This window comes from Aotus nancymaae, unplaced genomic scaffold (assembly GCF_030222135.1).
Source record: "Aotus nancymaae isolate 86718 unplaced genomic scaffold, 86718_ANA_hifiasm-v0.15.2.pri h1tg000062l, whole genome shotgun sequence".
Taxonomy (NCBI): domain Eukaryota; kingdom Metazoa; phylum Chordata; class Mammalia; order Primates; family Aotidae; genus Aotus; species Aotus nancymaae.
The window spans coordinates 40,882,681-40,901,322 of NW_026988476.1; the positions used below are offsets into that span (position 1 = coordinate 40,882,681).

General features: G+C 38.7%; 1 protein-coding gene across 4 annotated transcripts in view; it reads right to left on the minus strand.

The window, feature by feature from the left end:
- DMXL2 (Dmx like 2) overlaps nt 1-17,967 on the minus strand; it is a 175,338-nt gene extending 157,371 nt beyond the window's left edge. For all 4 annotated transcript variants that reach the window (XM_021673156.2, XM_021673154.2, XM_021673155.2 and 1 more), the window contains exon 1: nt 17,652-17,967. In XM_021673156.2, coding sequence (XP_021528831.2) covers nt 17,652-17,738 — 87 coding nt within the window. In that variant the 5' untranslated portion in view covers nt 17,739-17,967. The remainder of the gene's footprint in view (nt 1-17,651) is intronic.
- Between the last annotated feature and the right edge of the window lie 675 nt (nt 17,968-18,642).

Consider the following 18,642-nt stretch of genomic DNA (forward strand, 5'->3'; position numbering starts at 1 on the left):
GGATTACAGGTGTGAGCCACCACACCCAGCCACAATACTGTTTCTCAATTTGTTCTTAATACATTTTACATTTGAAAGTTTTAAAGTTAATTGTATATTATGTCATATAAACCAATATTAACAGGTAACATTTATGACAACTTCAAATTATTTTTTAACTATTAGAAATTTCTGGAAAACCATAAAATCTAAATGTTGATATTTTGAGGGAGATGGTTGTAACAGCATCCCAAAAATTTTGCTCAAATAGTATGATTGAACTATTAAATTGTAATTAAATGTCCAACACCTTCAGTATGATGGAAAGAGGATATTCCTGAGAATCTAGAGAAACTAACACTACAACAATGGGTACATCACAATCTTCCTATAGATGCTTCCTTCAGGAGCCAAATGAAAGATTTTGGCTAGATCATTTACAACCCCTTTTTCACACTGTAATTCTGTAATTGTACACAAATTTGCTTCAAAAAGTCTCCAAAAGATTAAATAATCCAGTATGCACTATTTTACATAGAGCCCTAGGTAAGTGGGAACAGTATGTTCTTTACTATGTGACGTTTCCCCTCCTCACAGCTGGCAGAATTAGAGGATGGTCTAGAATAATGACTTATGACTAACATCCAGCTGGAAATGATGGTGGTTAATAACCAGCTGGAAAAGATGAGCTAACCCAATCAAAGTCTACTCTGGGAAACGTAAACCAAAAGACTCTTTCGCAGAAGAGTGGACCTGAAAAGTCATGCATACTCAGGAATAAGGCAACTATTAAGAATCATGTGCAACTTGAAGGGGAACTCACAAGTTTCAGAAGCACATAAATCAGATACCCAAAGACAAGAACTTATGAGAAAACAAGTGCATAAAATCCCGAAGAGAAAGCAGTTGATACTACCAGCTTTCTAGTTCCAATTACTCTGAAGTCCAATCACACTTCCTTGATGGTTTATTATATATCTTAAAATAAACCTTGCTCTTACTTCTGTACATTTGTCCCTTGCCCTGACTAGAAGCAACACTGGTACAAAGATTAGGGATATACAGAGCAATGCTTCAAAGAAAATGTGGATTCGGCCATGAAATTAGGGTAAGGAGTGCAATGAGAATGCTGGGATGCAAAGAGAGCAAAAAGGATGTATACAGTGATAGCAGTTACTGTGATCACTTGGAACCCAGAACACGTGATCTGGGTTCTAGAGGTCTTTGCTTGGCTGTTTAAACTAAGATCATGCTTATGCAGCCTGGGGATGAACCCAGGAATTTACAAGCAAGTTTATTGAGTTGCCTTTTCAGACTCCTCTTTCTGTGACTTTCCTGGTACTTCCTAGTTTCCTGGAGCTCCCCTTTGTGGTTTTGTGGCTGGAAAACCAGTCACTTTCCTGTGACTGTACCTGCCTAGATAAAACATCCAGCCTAGTCACATCCTGTGACTGTACCTGCCTAGAACCCAGATAAAAGTTAACTGTGATCACTTGGAACCCAGAACACGTGATTGCAAGACTTCTGAGCATTAGTTAGCTAAGTGTACTTTTTTCAGCCTCTATTAAAGAATAGAAAAAGCAATGAGCCAGAGTATGATACAGCATCAAACCACAGAGCTTTTCTGGAAAATAACTTGGCATTACGAATTAAGAGATTTACAGAGAGTTTTTTGATTCAGTAAGCCTATTTTTAGGACTTGATCCTAAGAAAACGACCTCACATGCAAACAAAGATTACAATTAGTATTAAGATGTTTATTGCACCATTATGTAAAGTAATAAAAAAGGGAACAATCTAAACAACACATAATAGAAAAATTATGCTTTATCATGTCAAGCATATTGTCCATCTTATTCACAGGCCTTTCTAGAGAAAAGTGCCCCATCTACAGCCCTTCTGAAAGGGCAACCGTGCCAGACCACGTGATCAACACCTACAGCATAAAACTGACTGAATCCGAGGTTGACACTTGATTCCAAAGACCAAGAATTTAACACCAAAAGCTATAGGCTGGCCAGTAAACTATGATGTGGTCTGGCTTAAAAGAGTGAATTGGGCCAGATTCTACTTCCTAAATATTCAATTAGGAAAAGCAAGACAGGTAGTAACAGGGACTAAAGTCAAAATGGCTTTATGTACACAGAGGCCAGAGCAGTCACTGTGATTCTCATACAAGCCAGTTTTAATAGACCCAACACAAAAAGAGGAACAAACACTGTAAGAGACCACATAGCCCACTAGAAAGAGTAACCAGTCCACAGGAATGAGTCCCTGATAACTGAGGCTTAACCGTACTACAACTTGTGTTACAAGATTCTTGGAAGATCTGTCGTCTATTCCCTTTTCTATATCCTTACAATAAATTTCCTATTACTAAGGTAATCTGCCTTGACTAGTTCCATTTTAATTCTTTTTTTTTTTTTTAAGAGATGGGGTCTCACTATGTTGGCTGGACTCAAACTCCTAGGCTTGGGTGATCCTCACACCTCAGCCTCCCAAGTAGCTGAGACTACAAGCAAACCACTGCACTCAACTTCAATTTTAACTCTTTATTCAACAACTATTTATAACGTAATAACTGCTGAGCATTAAGTCAACAAATGTCTACTGACCATCTCATATGGTCATAACCCAGTCCTACAATAATCCCTGGAGCCCCAGCAGGACAGAGATAAGAGTTTATAGCCACTCTCAAGATCAAATTAGAGGACAACGCAACAATTTGGTGATTTAAGAAACACTTTGCAAGCTTGAGGTTAGCAATACGTTTTCCTCTAAATGTATTCGTCTGAATTCTGCCTTGTAAAGTATGTATTGTCCTGTCTTGCACATCTCTAATCTACTCAGAGTTTTGGCTCAAGGAATGGGAAAGGAGACTCCTAATGTTCAAAGAAAGGGACACAAAATTCTCCCTTTACCTTTTTTTTTTTTCTCTATTTTCTCATATCCCAGCCCCCGAAAAATCCCACAGTTCTCCTCTGATGAGCTATGATCCCAAGAGAATAGGGTGGATCCACGTTGCTCTTTTTCTTCTCTACAGCTACTTTGGCACTGAATACAGGCAGGTACAGTCACAGGAAAGTGACTGGTTTTCCAGCCACAAAACCACAAAGGGGAGCTCCAGGAAACTAGGAAGTACCAGGAAAGTCACAGAAAGAGGAGTCTGAAAAGGCAACTCAATAAACTTGCTTGTAAATTCCTGGGTTCATCCCCAGGCTGCATAAGCATGATCTTAGTTTAAACAGCCAAGCAAAGACCTCTAGAACCATCTTGAGACCACTGCCCAGGTCCCATACTGGCCACTAAGTGGCACACCACAGGATAGAGTATATTCAACTAGCACTGCAAAGGCTTTGAAAATGGAATTGACATGGAAACTACAATACATACAAAGTTGGTCAAACCTTTCTACCTGAACCCAACCAGGACTAACTCCTGCTAAAACAAAAAAATCAAAAGTCTCCATGTTTACACAACACCCAGAGTTGCATAATGTAATATTTTTAAACATCCAGTCACAATCCAGAATTACTCACAAAGAACTAAGAAAATCTCAACTTGCAAGACAAAAGACAATCAAGATACAAATGCTGAAATCAACTGACAAAGATGTCAAAACGGCTAGTAGAAAAATGTTTGAAGAGTGTGAGCACGCCCAAACCAGTAATGTAGGCTTCCATCTTAATCAATTAGAAAAAGAAGTGCAAAGCAATTCCAAAACACACAGAAGGCAGGAAACAATAAAAAAGCAGAAATCAATGACACAACCAAAAAACGAGAGTGAATATGAATGAAATCAAAAGATCAATATAACAATAAAAACTTCAATAAGATAGGCAACAAATTACCAATATCAATAAAAGAGGTATCACTACTAACCCTGCACACATTAAAAGCATAATAATGAAATGTCATAAACAACTCTACACACAAATCTCTAAAAATGAAACAGATTAAATAGACTAATTCCTCTAAAACCAAAAACAGTAAAAATACACCCAAGCTGAACTATATTACTAAACTGTTAATTAAATTAATGTATAGTTAAAACCCTTCTGAAAAAGAAAACTCCAGGCCCAGACTGTTTCACTGGTAAATTCTACTAATTTTTAAAGAAGAAATGACACCAATTCTACTAAATCCTGACAGAAAGTAGAAAAGGACAAAATACTTCCAAACTCATAAAGCTAGTATTACGATGATACCAAAATCAGACAAAAACAGTACAAGGGAAAAAACAGATTAATATTCTTAATGAACATAGATGTAAAAACACTCAATAAAATATTAGCAAATCAAATCCTACCACAAATAAAAACAAAAATGCACCATAACAAAGTCGGGCTTATACTGGTACTACAAGACTGATTCAATTTTCAAAACCCAATCACTGCAATCCACACATTAATAATTTAAAGAAAAAATATACAATCATACTAATGCATACAGAAAAAGCACTTGACAATATTCAAGATTCCTTTATGATAAAAAAACTTTCAGCAAACAAGGAACAGAAAAGAATCTTCTCAGCCTTCCAAAGGGCATCTATTAAAAAAAAAACTAGCACTGCAATAAGGCAAAAAAAAAAAAAAAAAAAAAAACAGAAAGAAAGAACACATATAGATTGGAAAGGAAGAATTCAAACTGTCTAATTTGCAGCTAGTATGGATGTCTACATTGAAAATCCCAAGAAATTTACAAAAAAAAAAAAAAAATCCTAGTGCTAATAAGGTCATAGGATACAAAATCAACAGAATTTCTGTCTAGCCATGAACAACTGAAAACAAATGGAAAATAAAATGTTTTAAAAGATACCATTTTAACATAGCTCTGAAAAATTAAATACTTCTAACAAAACATGTATCAGATCTATATAAACACAGATGAAAAAAATCAAAGAAGATCTAAATAAATAGAGACATATGTTCATAATTAGAAGACTCAACATAAAGATGTCAGTTCTCCACAAACTGATCTACAGATTTAAAAGAAAGGCAATTGGAGGCTGGGCACAGTGGCTCACATCTGCAATCCCAGCACTTTGGGAGGCTGAGGCAGGCCGATCACGAGGTCAAGAGATCGAGACCATCCTGGCCAACATGGTGAAACCCCATCTCTACTAAAAATACAAAAAATTAGCCAGGCATGGTGGTGGATACCTGTAGTCCCAGTTACTCGGGAGGCTGAGGCAAGAGAATTGCTTGAAACCAAAAGAAGTTGCAGTGAGTTCAGATCGTGCCACTGCACTCTAGCCTGGCAATACAGACTCTGTCTCAAAAAAAAAAAAAAGGCAATCAAGTTCCCAGCAGGATTTTTTTTGTAGCTATAAACAAACTGATGCTAAAATTTAAATGGAAAGGTAAAGAAACTAGAATAATTAAAACAACTGTAAAAAAGAGAAAAGCTGAAAGAATCACACTACCCAATTATAAGACTTAATATAAAGTCAGTAATCAAAACAGTGGTATTGTGGCAAAGGGACCGACACATAGATGAGTGGAACAGAATAGTCTCCAGAAATAGACCCACAAAAATACAGCCAAATGATTTTATACAAAGGTACAAAGGCAATTCAATGGAGAAAGGGCAGTTTTTCCATTGAATTTTGCTGAAACAACTGGACATTCATATACAAAAAAAAAAGTCTAACCTGATACTTCACATAAAAATTAACTCAAAATGAATCATAGGATCTAAATTTAAAACACAAAAAGGTTCATGGAATATAAAAAAAAATCTTAGCATGATACCAAAACCAAACAAAAACGGTACAAGGAGAAAAAAATATATAGATTAATATTCTTTTTTTTTTTTTTAAAGAGAATCTCACTCTGGAGTGCAATGGTGTCATCTCAGCTAATGCAACCTCCACCTCCTGGGTTCAAGAGATTCTAGTACCTCAACCTCCCAAGTAGCTGGAACCACAGGTATGCACCACCATGCCCAGCTAATTTTTCTATTTTTAGTAGAGACGGGTTTTCACCATGTCAGCCAGGCTGGTCTCAAACTCCTGACCTCAAGTGATGTGCCTGCCTCAACCTCCAAAAATGCTGGGATTATAGGCATAAGCTATCACACCATATAGATTAATATTCTCAATGAACATAAATGTAAAAACACTCAAAGAGCTGAATATATATATATACATAGATGTATTTATATATACATATATACATAGATGTATTTATATATACATATATACATGCATGCGTATGTCCATTGCAGCACTATTCACAATTGAAAAGACATGGAATCAACCTAGATGCCCATCAACAGTAGACTGGATAAAGAAAATGTGATACACATATGCCATGGAATACTATGCAGCCATAAAAAACAAGATCATGTTCTTTGCAACAACATGGATGTAGTTGGAGCCATTATCCTAAGTGAACTAAGGCATAAACAGAAAACCAAATACCACATGTTCTCATTTACAAGTGGGAGCTAAGCATTGAACAGCTTTGTGAGGACACAAAGAAGCGACAACAGACACCAGAGCCTACTTAAGGGTGGAGGGAGGGAGGAGGGTGAGGATGAAAAAACTACCTCATCAGGAGCTATACTTATTACCTGGGTGACAAAATAATCTATACACCAAACCAAGTGGTACACAACTTACCTGTATAATGACCTGCACATGTAGCCCCAAAACTAAAACAAAAGTCTAAGAAAGAATACAAAAAAAAAAAAGGCTTTTATAGACAAACAGAAGGCAACATTACAATGCCAACAGATTCACACCAAAGGAAATTCTAATGGAGATTCTCTAGAAAGAAGGAAAATGTCTCCAGTGGAATATGAGAGAAGAAGGAAGAAACAAAGAGCCAAGTTACTCTAAATAAGCGTTGACTGTGTAAAATAAGAATGTCTTACAGGGTTATAAAAACAGACTCACCACAGAAGGATATATTATAAGCAGGGAGTTAAAAAGCAATTCAAAGGTTCTTGAATTGTCTAGAAGGAATGTAAACCCTCATAAAGACTTCAGTAAGTGAAATGATAAGAATGCATGTTGTAATTTCTAAACTAACAAAAGAATAGAAATAGAAAATGGAGTTTTAGGACTGGAGGGAAAAAAACTGAATGAAAAAGAATATTCATTTCAAAAGACACAAGAAAGGAGAAAAAGGGGAGCAAAGAACAAAAAGGAAAAAACAAAAAGCACATAGTAAGATGGTGAATTTAAACACAAACATGTCAGTAATTACATTAAGTATGAATGAACTGAAAGTTCTAGTTAGCACAAATGTCAGGCTGTATTTTTAAAACTGCAACTATGTTATACAGTCATATGCCACGTAACAACATTCCAGTCTACAAAATATCCAGTGTACAATGGAGCACACATACACTATGATGGCGGTCCCGTAAGATTATAATGCCGTATTTTTACTGTACCTTTTCTACATGTTTAGATACACAAATACTTACCATTGTGTTACAATTGACTACATTATTCAGTACAGTTAACAGGCTGTACAGCTTTGTAGCCTAGGAGCAACAGGCTATACCACATAGCCTAGGTATGTTCTAGGCTATGCTATCTAGGTTTGTAGCCGGGTGCAGTGGCTCACACCTATAATCCCAGCATTTTGGGAGGCCAAGGCGGATGGAACATCTGAGGTCAGGAGTTCAAGACCAGCCTGGCCAACACAGTGAAACACCGTTTCTACTAAAAATACAAAAATTACCCAGATGTGGTGGCACATGCCTGTAATTCCAGCTACTTGGGAGGCTGGGCGGGAGAATCACTTGAATGAACCCAGGAGGCAGAGGTTGCAGTGAGCCACTGCACTCCAGTAGAAGTTGCAGTTGAACCACTGCACAGCCCAGGAGGCAGAGGTTACAATGAGCCACTGCACTCCAGCCTGGGTGACAAGTGTGAAATTCTGTCTCAGAACAAAAACTATTTAGGTTTGTGTAAGCACACTCTCTGACGTTTGCACAACAATGAAATCACCTTACAATGTATTGAATGCATCTCCATTGTCAAGCAATGCATCACTGCATTTACAATTACTTAGGAGTCCATGGTTTTAAAAAAATAGCTTTGTAGAATGCAGAGAATGCAGATATTGGAGGAAAGCTTACATTCTAAATTAATTATCAGAAAGAAAGGCAAAAATGAGCTAAGCATTTATCTCAACAACTGAAGAAAAAACAGCAAAATTATCAATGTAGAAGGAAATAAGGAAAAACATTAATAAAATAGAAAATACGTATATAAGAGAGAGAAGTGGTAAAGCTAAACGTTCTTTAAAAAAGATTAATAGGCCGGGCATGGTGGCTCAAGCCTGTAATCCCAGCACTTTGGGAGGCCAAGGCGGGCGGATAACGAGGTCAAGAAATCGAGACCATCCTGGCCAACATGGTGAAACCCCATCTCTACTAAAAATACAAAAAAAATTAGCTGGGCATGGTGGCGTGCGCCTGTAGTCCCAGCTACCCGGGAGGCTGAGGCAGGAGAACTGCTTGAACCCGGGAGTCGGAGGTTGCAGGGAGCCGAGCTCGCGCCACTGTACTGCAGCCTGGCGCCTGGTGACAAAGCGAGACTCTGTCTCAAAAAAAAAAAAAATTAATAAAGTTGATAAACCTCTGTTGAAGAAAAAGGGAGAACAAATAACCAATGGCAGAAATGAGAAAAGAAGTAACAGAGATGCTGCAAACCTAAGATGATATTAAGAGGCTGCTGTGAACAACTTTATACTTACAGATTTGAAAATCTACACATAACAGAATTAATTAGAAAAATAACTATCCAAAACTCGTTTAAGAAAAAAAAGTACAGTTAAACATTCTCAACTCAGTAATAATATAAGCTTCCTCTATGAGGACTCAGTCCAACTTACCAAAATGTTAAATGGGGTTATCTCTGGATTATCCCATTATAAAAGATTTTCTGTTTCTTCTGCATTTTTCCAAATTATCTAAAAGGGCATGTGTTACTTTTTACATTGCGGGGTGGGGTGGGGTGGGAGGGACGCTGAGGACTGAGAGCTTTGGGTTCCAGTCTTAATTCTGCCTTAGTTCTAACTGGTGGCCTTCATTAAATCATTTAATTTCTCAAGAGTATTAGTATACTCATCTATGAAATGAAGATACTAGACTAGATTTAATTTGTAAAGCAGATTTAATTTCATGTATCAATTTAACATACAAGATAAATATTAATCCTACTACTTTAAAAAATTGCCTTGTTTTCTATACACCAACCACATAAAGACAGCACTAGTTAATACTGCCAAGAACAGCTACAGATCAATTATTCTATAGTCAAAATCATCACGTCAGTATATGATCCCTAATTTAACTAATTTATAGCTAATAACATACACAAAGGCCTCTTGTACAACAGTACACTTTAATAGCTAGTTTATCTTGTATGTACAACACCTAGGCACTCAAGTATTTTTTGAATAAAGGATAACCAGTAAGTCATACTCATCAAAATTATTCTGGGAACTGGAAACTTTCAGTTTTACTTTCTATATTTCAACACTGTATGAATTATAACTTTTTTACAATGCAGATATTACATTAATTTTTTAAAACAAAAAAATATGAATTCTTTGTGCTTTTAGCTTTTTGCTTTTAATGGCCAAACTGTCCTTTTAATTTTATCTATATAAAATTTGTCCAGCATAAAATGATCACAGCCATGTCTGGATGTTCCATTTGTCCACATATTAGCATATTCTTAAAATTTCTTTAACAGAATCCTGCTTCTATCCAAGAGTACTCCTTTGGTTGAGTTCAGATTACCACCAAGTAGGGCAGCCACCTCAGTCATGTCTTCGTTAGGCTCCTCAATTCTCAATTCCAGGACCAGCCCAGCTGATTGTTAAAATGTGTTGTGGACTATACTGAGTGCCCCCAAAATAAATAGCTTGAAACTCTAACTACCAATGTGACTGTATTTGGAGGTAAGGTAATATAAGGTTAAATGAGGTCTTAAAGGTCGAGCCCTGTAAGACTTGTGTCCCTAAGAAGAGAAAAAGACACCAAGAGTGCATGTGCACAGAGGAAAGGCCGTATGAGGACACAACAAGAAGGGGGCAATGTACAAGACAAGGAGAAAGTCCTCCAGGGAAACCAAATCTGCTGACACCTTGATCTTGGACTTCCAACCTCCAGAACTACAAGGAAAAAAATTCTGTTGTTTAAGCCACCCAGTCTGTAGTATTTTGTTACGACAGCCCTAGCAGATTAATATAACATATTAAACTCCTAAAATACAGAATCTCTACACTCCAGGTATTTGTCAGGCTAACCTCTAATTCATTATATATTTAAGTCTTTCAAAAGCAAAAAAAAAGACTGGAAGAGGAGAATATTATCAGGTCTTTGTGATAGCTACTAGACCTTCAAGGAGGAGAAGTCAAAAAACAGCTGAGTATACAAATCTGGAATCAGGCTGAGAAGGAGCAGTTAAGCACTGGAGAAGAAAACTAAGAAGGCTAAAAGAATAAAGTGTTTCAGTACAGCAGAATAAACATTTTTACAAGAGAGAAGGGAGAAACTGCTAGAACCATACAGTTGAGTAACAAAGAGAGAGCTACAAATCAGGGTTTCTCACAGTACTACTGACATTTTGGGCAGTTGTGGAGGGCTATTCCATGCACTGTAAGACAATTTATCAAAATCTCTGGCCTCTCCTCACCAGACAGCAGCAGCAATTCCCCACCTCCAGTTACAGCAATCGAAAATGTCTCCAGACATTGCTAAATGTCTCCTGGGAGACAAAATCATACCCAATTTAGAACATTAATAGAGGAAGTAGCCTTTGCTGAAAACAATGGTTATTCATCCACATAAAAGGAATGATGGTTGTTATCTATGCACAAGAAAATAAATAAATAAATATATAAGGAATGATGGGATTATTATGGGAAAGGTACATGATAATATGATTACCTCCTCCTGAGATCCTCTTAAGTGTAGATGCAGTCAAGGCCAGAGATGATATGAAGAAGTTGCTAGCACAAAACCAAAATCACTACGCCTAAGAAAATATATGGAGTTTTGTTTTTGAACTACAGCTACCATATGAGCTACACATATCTGTGAAATGAGTCTATTTCAGAATTATTGTAAGTTTTTTGTGTCCATCTACGCCCATTAGCAAAATGGACTTATGATTTTTCAGTTTCTCGTAAAATCACAAGAAGAAAACACTACTGATTTAGTATGAATCAATGGGTTTCTCCTAAAATCACAGGAAGAAAACAATTATTTAGTATGAATCAAATGAAATGCCATTACTCCCAAGAAACCTCAATTTTCAGAAGCGAAGCAAATAGACCTAAAGGAACATCTCTCCAATGATAATCCATCTAAGAGGATATTATTTATTCCCTTATAATAACCCCCACCAAATTACCACGTATAATATTTAGAGGAGCCTAGCTCTATTTTCTCTATCTGAAAGAGATAAGATAACCACTACATTGTTTAGGTGTTCAGGACTAGGGGTAGACAGCATTAAAGGAAGCCTCAGGAATTATGAAATAAGAAGATCTGAGAATAAAAATAGCAGGCAAACAAAAAGAAAAGAAAAAAATTAAGAAAATAAAACCCACAGACAAGAAAATAAGAAGTACAGGTAACTGGTTTCACATTTACATCAAGTTCCAGGATTACATGAGCTATCTTTAAGATGGAGTGAATACAGTCATGCCACCTTTCTAAGTTGTACTTGCTCCTTTGATATCAAGTTACATCATGGATCAGAGTTTCAGAGCACTAATGTAATGCAAAAAGATTCTACAAATTCGAAGAGACTGAAAACCCAAAACTTCTACTAAAATATTTGGCTTCCTAATTTGTTTTAAAAAATTACTGACAAATGGCCGAGTGCACTGGTTCACAACTGTAATCCCAACATCTTGGGAGGGCAACCCAGGTGAGGCCAAGAGCTCAAGACCAGCCTGGCCAACAATGGTGAAATCCTGTCTCTACTAAAAATACAAAAATTAGCCTGGCAGAGCGGCACATGCCTATAATTCCAGCTACTCAGGAGGCTGAGACAGGAGAATCACTTGAACCCAGGAGACGAAGGTTTCAGTGAACAAAGATTGCACCATCCAGCCTGACAAAGCGACACTTCTTCTCAAAAAAAAAAAAAATTAAACTGACAAACTAGAAAAGTCTTACTACATCTGAATTGTAGATATTCTGTATTATCATCCCGTTTTAAATACTGCCTCGCTTTCATAGAAGGAAATTAAACTGGTCAGCCATGACTTGTTTTTCCACTGTGCCATTATGGTTGTTACCCAACATCCTGTGCTCTTTCAGATAATTAAATACTGAGACTCTGATTTGTTCTAAAAATTTCCCAAGATCCAAGTTAAGATAATCTGATTATAATTTCTAAAGTAGTCTTTTAAATACCCCAAATGCTAAGAACAGAAACTAACAGGATAAAGATATTGGATGGGAAGAGGAAAGCTGCCAAGAGAACCTAAACACCATCACACTGGCCCCATTTCCCACCCAATACTGTACTGTGGCAGTTGCAGGCAACTATTATCTGCTAAGTGCCAAGAACCAAAACATAATCAAGAGGCTCCTCCTCAGCTGTAAGCCCAAAGACTCATTCCTAGACCCATTACTTCATAAATGCTCTGCATGGCCTACCTACTGAGCCAGAAAGGAGGTTAGACTCCCTAACTGTGAGGTCTGATCAAGTCTTGTAAATACAAGAGAGAAGCAATATACAACAAAAACTCCAAACCTACAACTTCAACACAACCACTTTATGTTTCTAGTCCATTTTCTCTTTTGGCCCCTGAAAATCTCTAGAGAAGTCGATATAATTTTCATTCATGGTCTAAATACTTAAAGAATATCTTTAAGAACTTCTTTTACAGATGAAAGACCTAAAATTGTTTAAGTGATTTAGCCAACACCATGTAAGTTGCTGGTCTCTGACCTCCCATTTTGGGGGAAGGCATTATTCAGAACCTTACCAGAGTTTCTGAGTAGTTGCCAGCAGTCTTATTGCTACAAGCAGGAAGGCTAATTAACAATCTACACAGGGACATAATAACTTATATAATCCTATATTCACATACTGGCTAACACTAAGCCCAAGCCCACAAGGTTTTAAATGTATCTGTTTAAATAAACAAGAAGATACACTCCAAGAGCAAGAGGGCCAATTTTTCTTGGAAAACAAGTCCATTCTAAATTCTTGACTTCTGTCTTTTCCTTTCCTCTCAGCTCAGCACAAGTTGACACATTAATAACCAGCCAGTACAGAAGCATGTTTCTAACTAACTCCTTGATTCCTCTGGCCAAAAGTTATCTCTTAAGTCTTCCTGAATATCCACAAGAATTTAAATGCTGGTAATACTGCACAGCTAGCATACTGTGGTTAGGTACATGCCTTTTACTCTCCTATTAGACTTCCAAGTTCCTACACTTCTTCAATAAACTCTCTGAAATCAAGACTATGTCTTTAAGTTCTTTTTTTAATACCCACAAAGCTTAGCACACCTATGTGTTCAACATTTGCTAAATGTATTAACAGGTTGATCATTTTCAAAGTTTGGTGTTGTCATAACTCTAGGACTGAAATGTTATTCTTAGGTGTTATTTTTAGGTGTTCAGGACTAGGGGTAGACAGCATTAAAGGAAGCCTCAGGAATCATGAAATGAGAAAATCTGAGAACAAACCTTCTTATTTAACAGATGCCTTAACAGTAAAGACATATCTAAATGCCATAAAAGAGGTTATACAACATTATCTTCTAATTTTTAAATGAAAGATTTTCCATTAATTTCCAAAATTTGTTGGTAATTAAAAAACAAAATCAAAAACAAAAATTGAATGTCAAAATACCAGGTATGTTTTCCTGAAAAGTTACAGGTAATATTTGAAAATTATATTTTTCAACATTCTACGAGCATCTGTTATTTAATGAAGAACTCCTGTGGTTAAAAAATAACTTATGTGAAGAAAAGAGTCACTCAATAATTTATCCTTCGTATTATGCCATTCCTTCGCTTCTGCTGTTCTTGTCTTTCTAAACCTTCATCTTCCATTAAACCTCTTCTTGTTTTCCCAACTATCTCTTCCATCTGTCTTATAATTATATAAATCATCTTAATATCTGCCAGCATATTATAAATTTTATAAGAGTGCAAATGACTTACTAATTTTTGTAAACTTTGATCAATGTGCTCAAATCATGTCAGACTAGAATAATAGTAACTGGCCCTATATACATCTGAAAATAGTCTGCAAGCCTTAAGACCAAATGTTGAAAATTTTTAATTAAAAAAATCATCGTGTATCATTATTTTAATATGTGTAGTAAAGTTGAAAAAAAAAGTCAAGGACCATGTTTCAGAAAAGTAATAACATAATGAGAAATTTACAATATATGTTGCATAAACCCTCAAAACATTCACTGAAAGGTAGTTAGAAATGTTTTAAAGGCAAAATAAAGTATAAAGTTCATACACAGTAGAAGATTCATCTCTTCGAACTACCAGAGATTTGACTTATTGCAGGATAACAACATTTCCAAAACCTAGATCTTACATCGAAAGAACAAAATTGTTCAAAAGGTGATGTTTTAAAATGTGGTATCTACCACTACATTTACAAAATCACAACTGAATGTTTAAGATTCAATTTAATTCAATGTTAAGCTATAAACTGCCTAAACAGTAGTGAAAAGCATCATAGCTTACGTGTTACCACTAAAACCACAGACATCAACTCAGACTGTCCACTACAGACTCCACTACCATGTCACTACTGCACAAATTGGGATATCATGACATCATCAAGTAGTCATTCACAGCCAACCAATCACACCACCCACGATGCATGGCAAAATATATAACACACCATTTCTTTCAATTATTACAATATCATAAACTCAAAATCCTTTTAGAACAATTCTGTTCTTCAAAAATGCATCAATTTATAGACTCAAATAAAGTATTTTGAAAAGGTTTTCACGTTACCATGAAACACAACATCAGCTAAGAACCATCAGATCGTTGCAAGACAGTAGTTCCTTCTTCACTATGTCTGGGAGGCCTTCCGTCCATCCACTAATCCACCTATGCACCCACACACCCTCTCCAGAGCAGGCACTTTGATATTAACAAGGAAATATACTACCAAAGTCCTGGCTGGTCCCCTTTTTAGTCATCTGATCCAGAATCTGATTGCTCTAAAATCAAGTGACACACTCCATGAAGAGGAGTTTTGCTTTTTATTTTTACTATACAAATACAGGAATTCAGGTATCTGTTAGTTGATTCTAGAGTGCTTGAAAGCAGCTTGTTCTCTCTTTTTTTGTTGTTGTTTTAAGCCAATTTGCTCACAAAGCCCAAGAGGTCATTTCTAGCTCATGGCAAAATTATAACTGGATCGGTGCATCCAAAACTAAGGTATTAAAATGAGATGGCATGCAAACTGAGTTTGAATTTGCATTTGCCAAAAGACCAAAATAACAGTGTCACACGCAGGCATCCTAAACCAGGTAAATTTTGTGTCGAATTTGGAAGACAAAAAGGACTGCCTTGCTGCAACATAAAAATGCAGGTTAGAGTAAGAAGATCAGTATGTAACAGAGGGGCCCAAGTGAGGAGTACATATAATTAAATACAAAGTCAAAGCTAGCTGGACAATACTTGACAAGTTTACATTTCCTAACACAGCTATTAGAAACAACTACATATTCTTAAGCCAAGGGTGATATGGTAAAATCATACTTGAAGAAAATTATCCTAGCAGTTGTGTGGAGGGTGAAGAAGTGATCAGACACGAGTGTCAGAAAATCCGGTATTGAAAGCGTTCATATTAATACAAATAAGATTCTAAAATAAGGTGGTGATTAAGGACATAAAAAGGAAGAAATCTGGTAGACAGTGCAGAGAGTCAAATGGACTTGGTGAAAGCTTGAATTAGGGAGGTGCAAAAAGATTTGAAAACGACTTTAAGCATCTGGTCACAGGTGGCCTACAGCATAACCACACCTGCACAGCACTAACAGTTCTTACATAGGCTTTTCCAGACTGCATCTGAACCCATTTATTTAGTTCTATATCCCAGACCAGCAGTAAGACAGCACTCCACTTTAGATGGAAGCAGAAAACTACCACCATTATTACCACCATTCTAGCAGGAAAATATCTATAACCGAAGATTCCAGATTTGTCTCTTGATGGAGGAAGCCCATTCTTCTAACCCTGAGCAAATTCCTCCCTATCTGCATTATTGAGGAACAGGGAAATTTCTTCTATCCCCCAAAGATTCTCCACACACTTGAAAACCAAGCTCAGTTCTATATGGATCTTTCAAGTCAATGTACATAAAACACAGATGACACCATTGACAGTGATAGGTGTAACAATATAAGGGAGGCAAATCCTATTTTTCAAGGGCTCGTTCTAAACTGGAGCTAGGCCAAGTTGATTACACAAAAAAATTAAAGTGGCTAAAAAGCAATCTTGTGGGGTTAATGTATCACAAAACATTAAAAAATAATGTTCCAGAATGCACTGCTACATAATGATTCTGCAGTTTTGCTAAAGCTTCTTTTATTTTCTGCAGTTTTAAAAACACTGTTGGAAAGCAGACATCAGATCAAAGGGTTTAACTTGTGTAAAAACCATACCACTATGCTACTTACAATTTTATCAAGCAGAACACTTATCAATAATAAAATGTATTTAATAAAGCTCTGGTTGCCTACAGCTCCTTTTAAGGAAGATCATGTAAAAATTGCATTTCATTTTTTAAAAACTCATATTAATCTACGGGAGTCTATGAGTAAACAAAGCTCTAGGGCTTGGTTTGAACATTTTCATTCTCAAAAAAGGAATGATGAGTTCAATCTCCTTGAGAAAGATGTCTATTTCATCTAGCTTTTAAGGAGGTTCTAAAACGTTATGTATACATACACTTTTCTCGCACAAACAAGAAAAGCACTGTCGTAAAATTTTCACATTGCCTTACTATGTGTATATTTTTTAAAAGGCTACTTTACAGATTAAAATATTACCTAGGAGGGTTACCAAACTGCGACCTCCTGATAGGTCTCCAAGCCACTGTCACTCTAACCCTTCTATTCTAAATCTTTCGGGCGCAGATGACGAATTTTTCTATTTTTCTGTTGGAATTAAGATCCTGCATATCAGAAGATACAGTGTCAGACTTAAAGCCACAGACTCCAGCAGCTCCTCGCTGCCCTAGCACAGCGGGCAGGGGGAGCCAAGGCGCAGCATCGCCTCCACGCTCGAAGACCAACACCAAGTCTCTTCACCTCCACGCCGAGAGCAGGTGCAAAACGGACGCTCTGGGGTTTCAGCGGCGCCACCACCTTACTCCGCCGCAGACAGTCCCAAGGGCCACCCTAGAAGGAACCTTCTAGTCCAGCCACCTAGGGCCCGTTTGCTGGGGGTGGAGAGTGCGGTGGATTCCTAGCTTTTCCCCTAACGGGTGATTTCCTATAGCAGCCGCAGAACGCACGGTCCCACTGGTCCCAAGGGGAAATAAACCCTAAAGCTGCAAAGGGGCCACGGGTGGGGCCCACCAACATCTCACAGCCTCCTGAGGACGCGTGGGCCCTGGACAAGAGGTTCCTGCCCCCGCGTCTGGACCCTGGTCTCTTCCCCTCGGGCTCCCGGCCGCCGCTCACCGTGAAGGGGACATCCCCGACGCTGCCCACAGAGTAGCAGTTGTCTCCAGGGTTGACAGCCCCGGTGAGGACCTGATGCAGATGCATCTCCGGAGTCCGAACTGGACAGAATGCGCGACAGGGGCGACGAGCCCCGCGCCCGGCCTCCCTCCGGCCGCGAGAGCCGCTTCCCTCAGTGCCTCCCTCGGAAACCCGCCCCGCGGAGGCTCCGGCTTAAGTCCTCGCCCCCCTTTCGCCTTCCCCTTGCTTCCTCTCAGCCATAGGCGCTCCTCGACCGCCGCCGCCGCCGCCCGGGTCGCCGCTCAGCTGCGGAAATGCCCGGATGTTCCCACTGCCTGCTGCACCGGCGCACAAATGCGGGAGGAGGGCAAGGGTGCGTGTGAGGCGGGGGAAGGCGCCGAGGGGAGCGCGCGAGCCGGGCGCGAGCTGCAAGGGACGCTCCGCTCGAGGGAGAGGGCCTGCGCGCGCGCCCACCACGGGTGAGCGACGGTCGACGGGAGGTAGAGCCCTCCTCCCGCTGCAAAGCCCTCAGCTCAGTCTTTCACTCCCGCCCCGCGTTTGCGCGTGCGCGCGCCGTGGTTTCCAGGGCAATTGCGCGCGCCGCTGCGACCCTCCGTCCCGGGATTGCGCGCGCAGACGTACGGGAGTTCCCTTGGACCCTCCCAGGCTGCAGCCGCTGCGGACTGAGGCGGAGGCGGGGGCGGAGGCTGAGGTTGGGGTGGGGGCGGAGTGGGATGGAGGTCGCGCGGGGCCACGCGACAGTCGGACGCCGGGGACGCGCAACGAGCCTGTTGTGCTGCGTTGAATCTATTCCAGAATACAGTGTGGTATGGTCAGTGCAGTTGACCTCAGAAGAAGGACACTCGTCACCGGGAATTTCCACATCGGGACATCTTAGATCGCTTCAGTCTTTTCCAAAGTGCAGTACATAAAATATTTTATTTTACATAAACAATTTAGGCATCTTGCAACTATTTAAAGAAGCCGTACT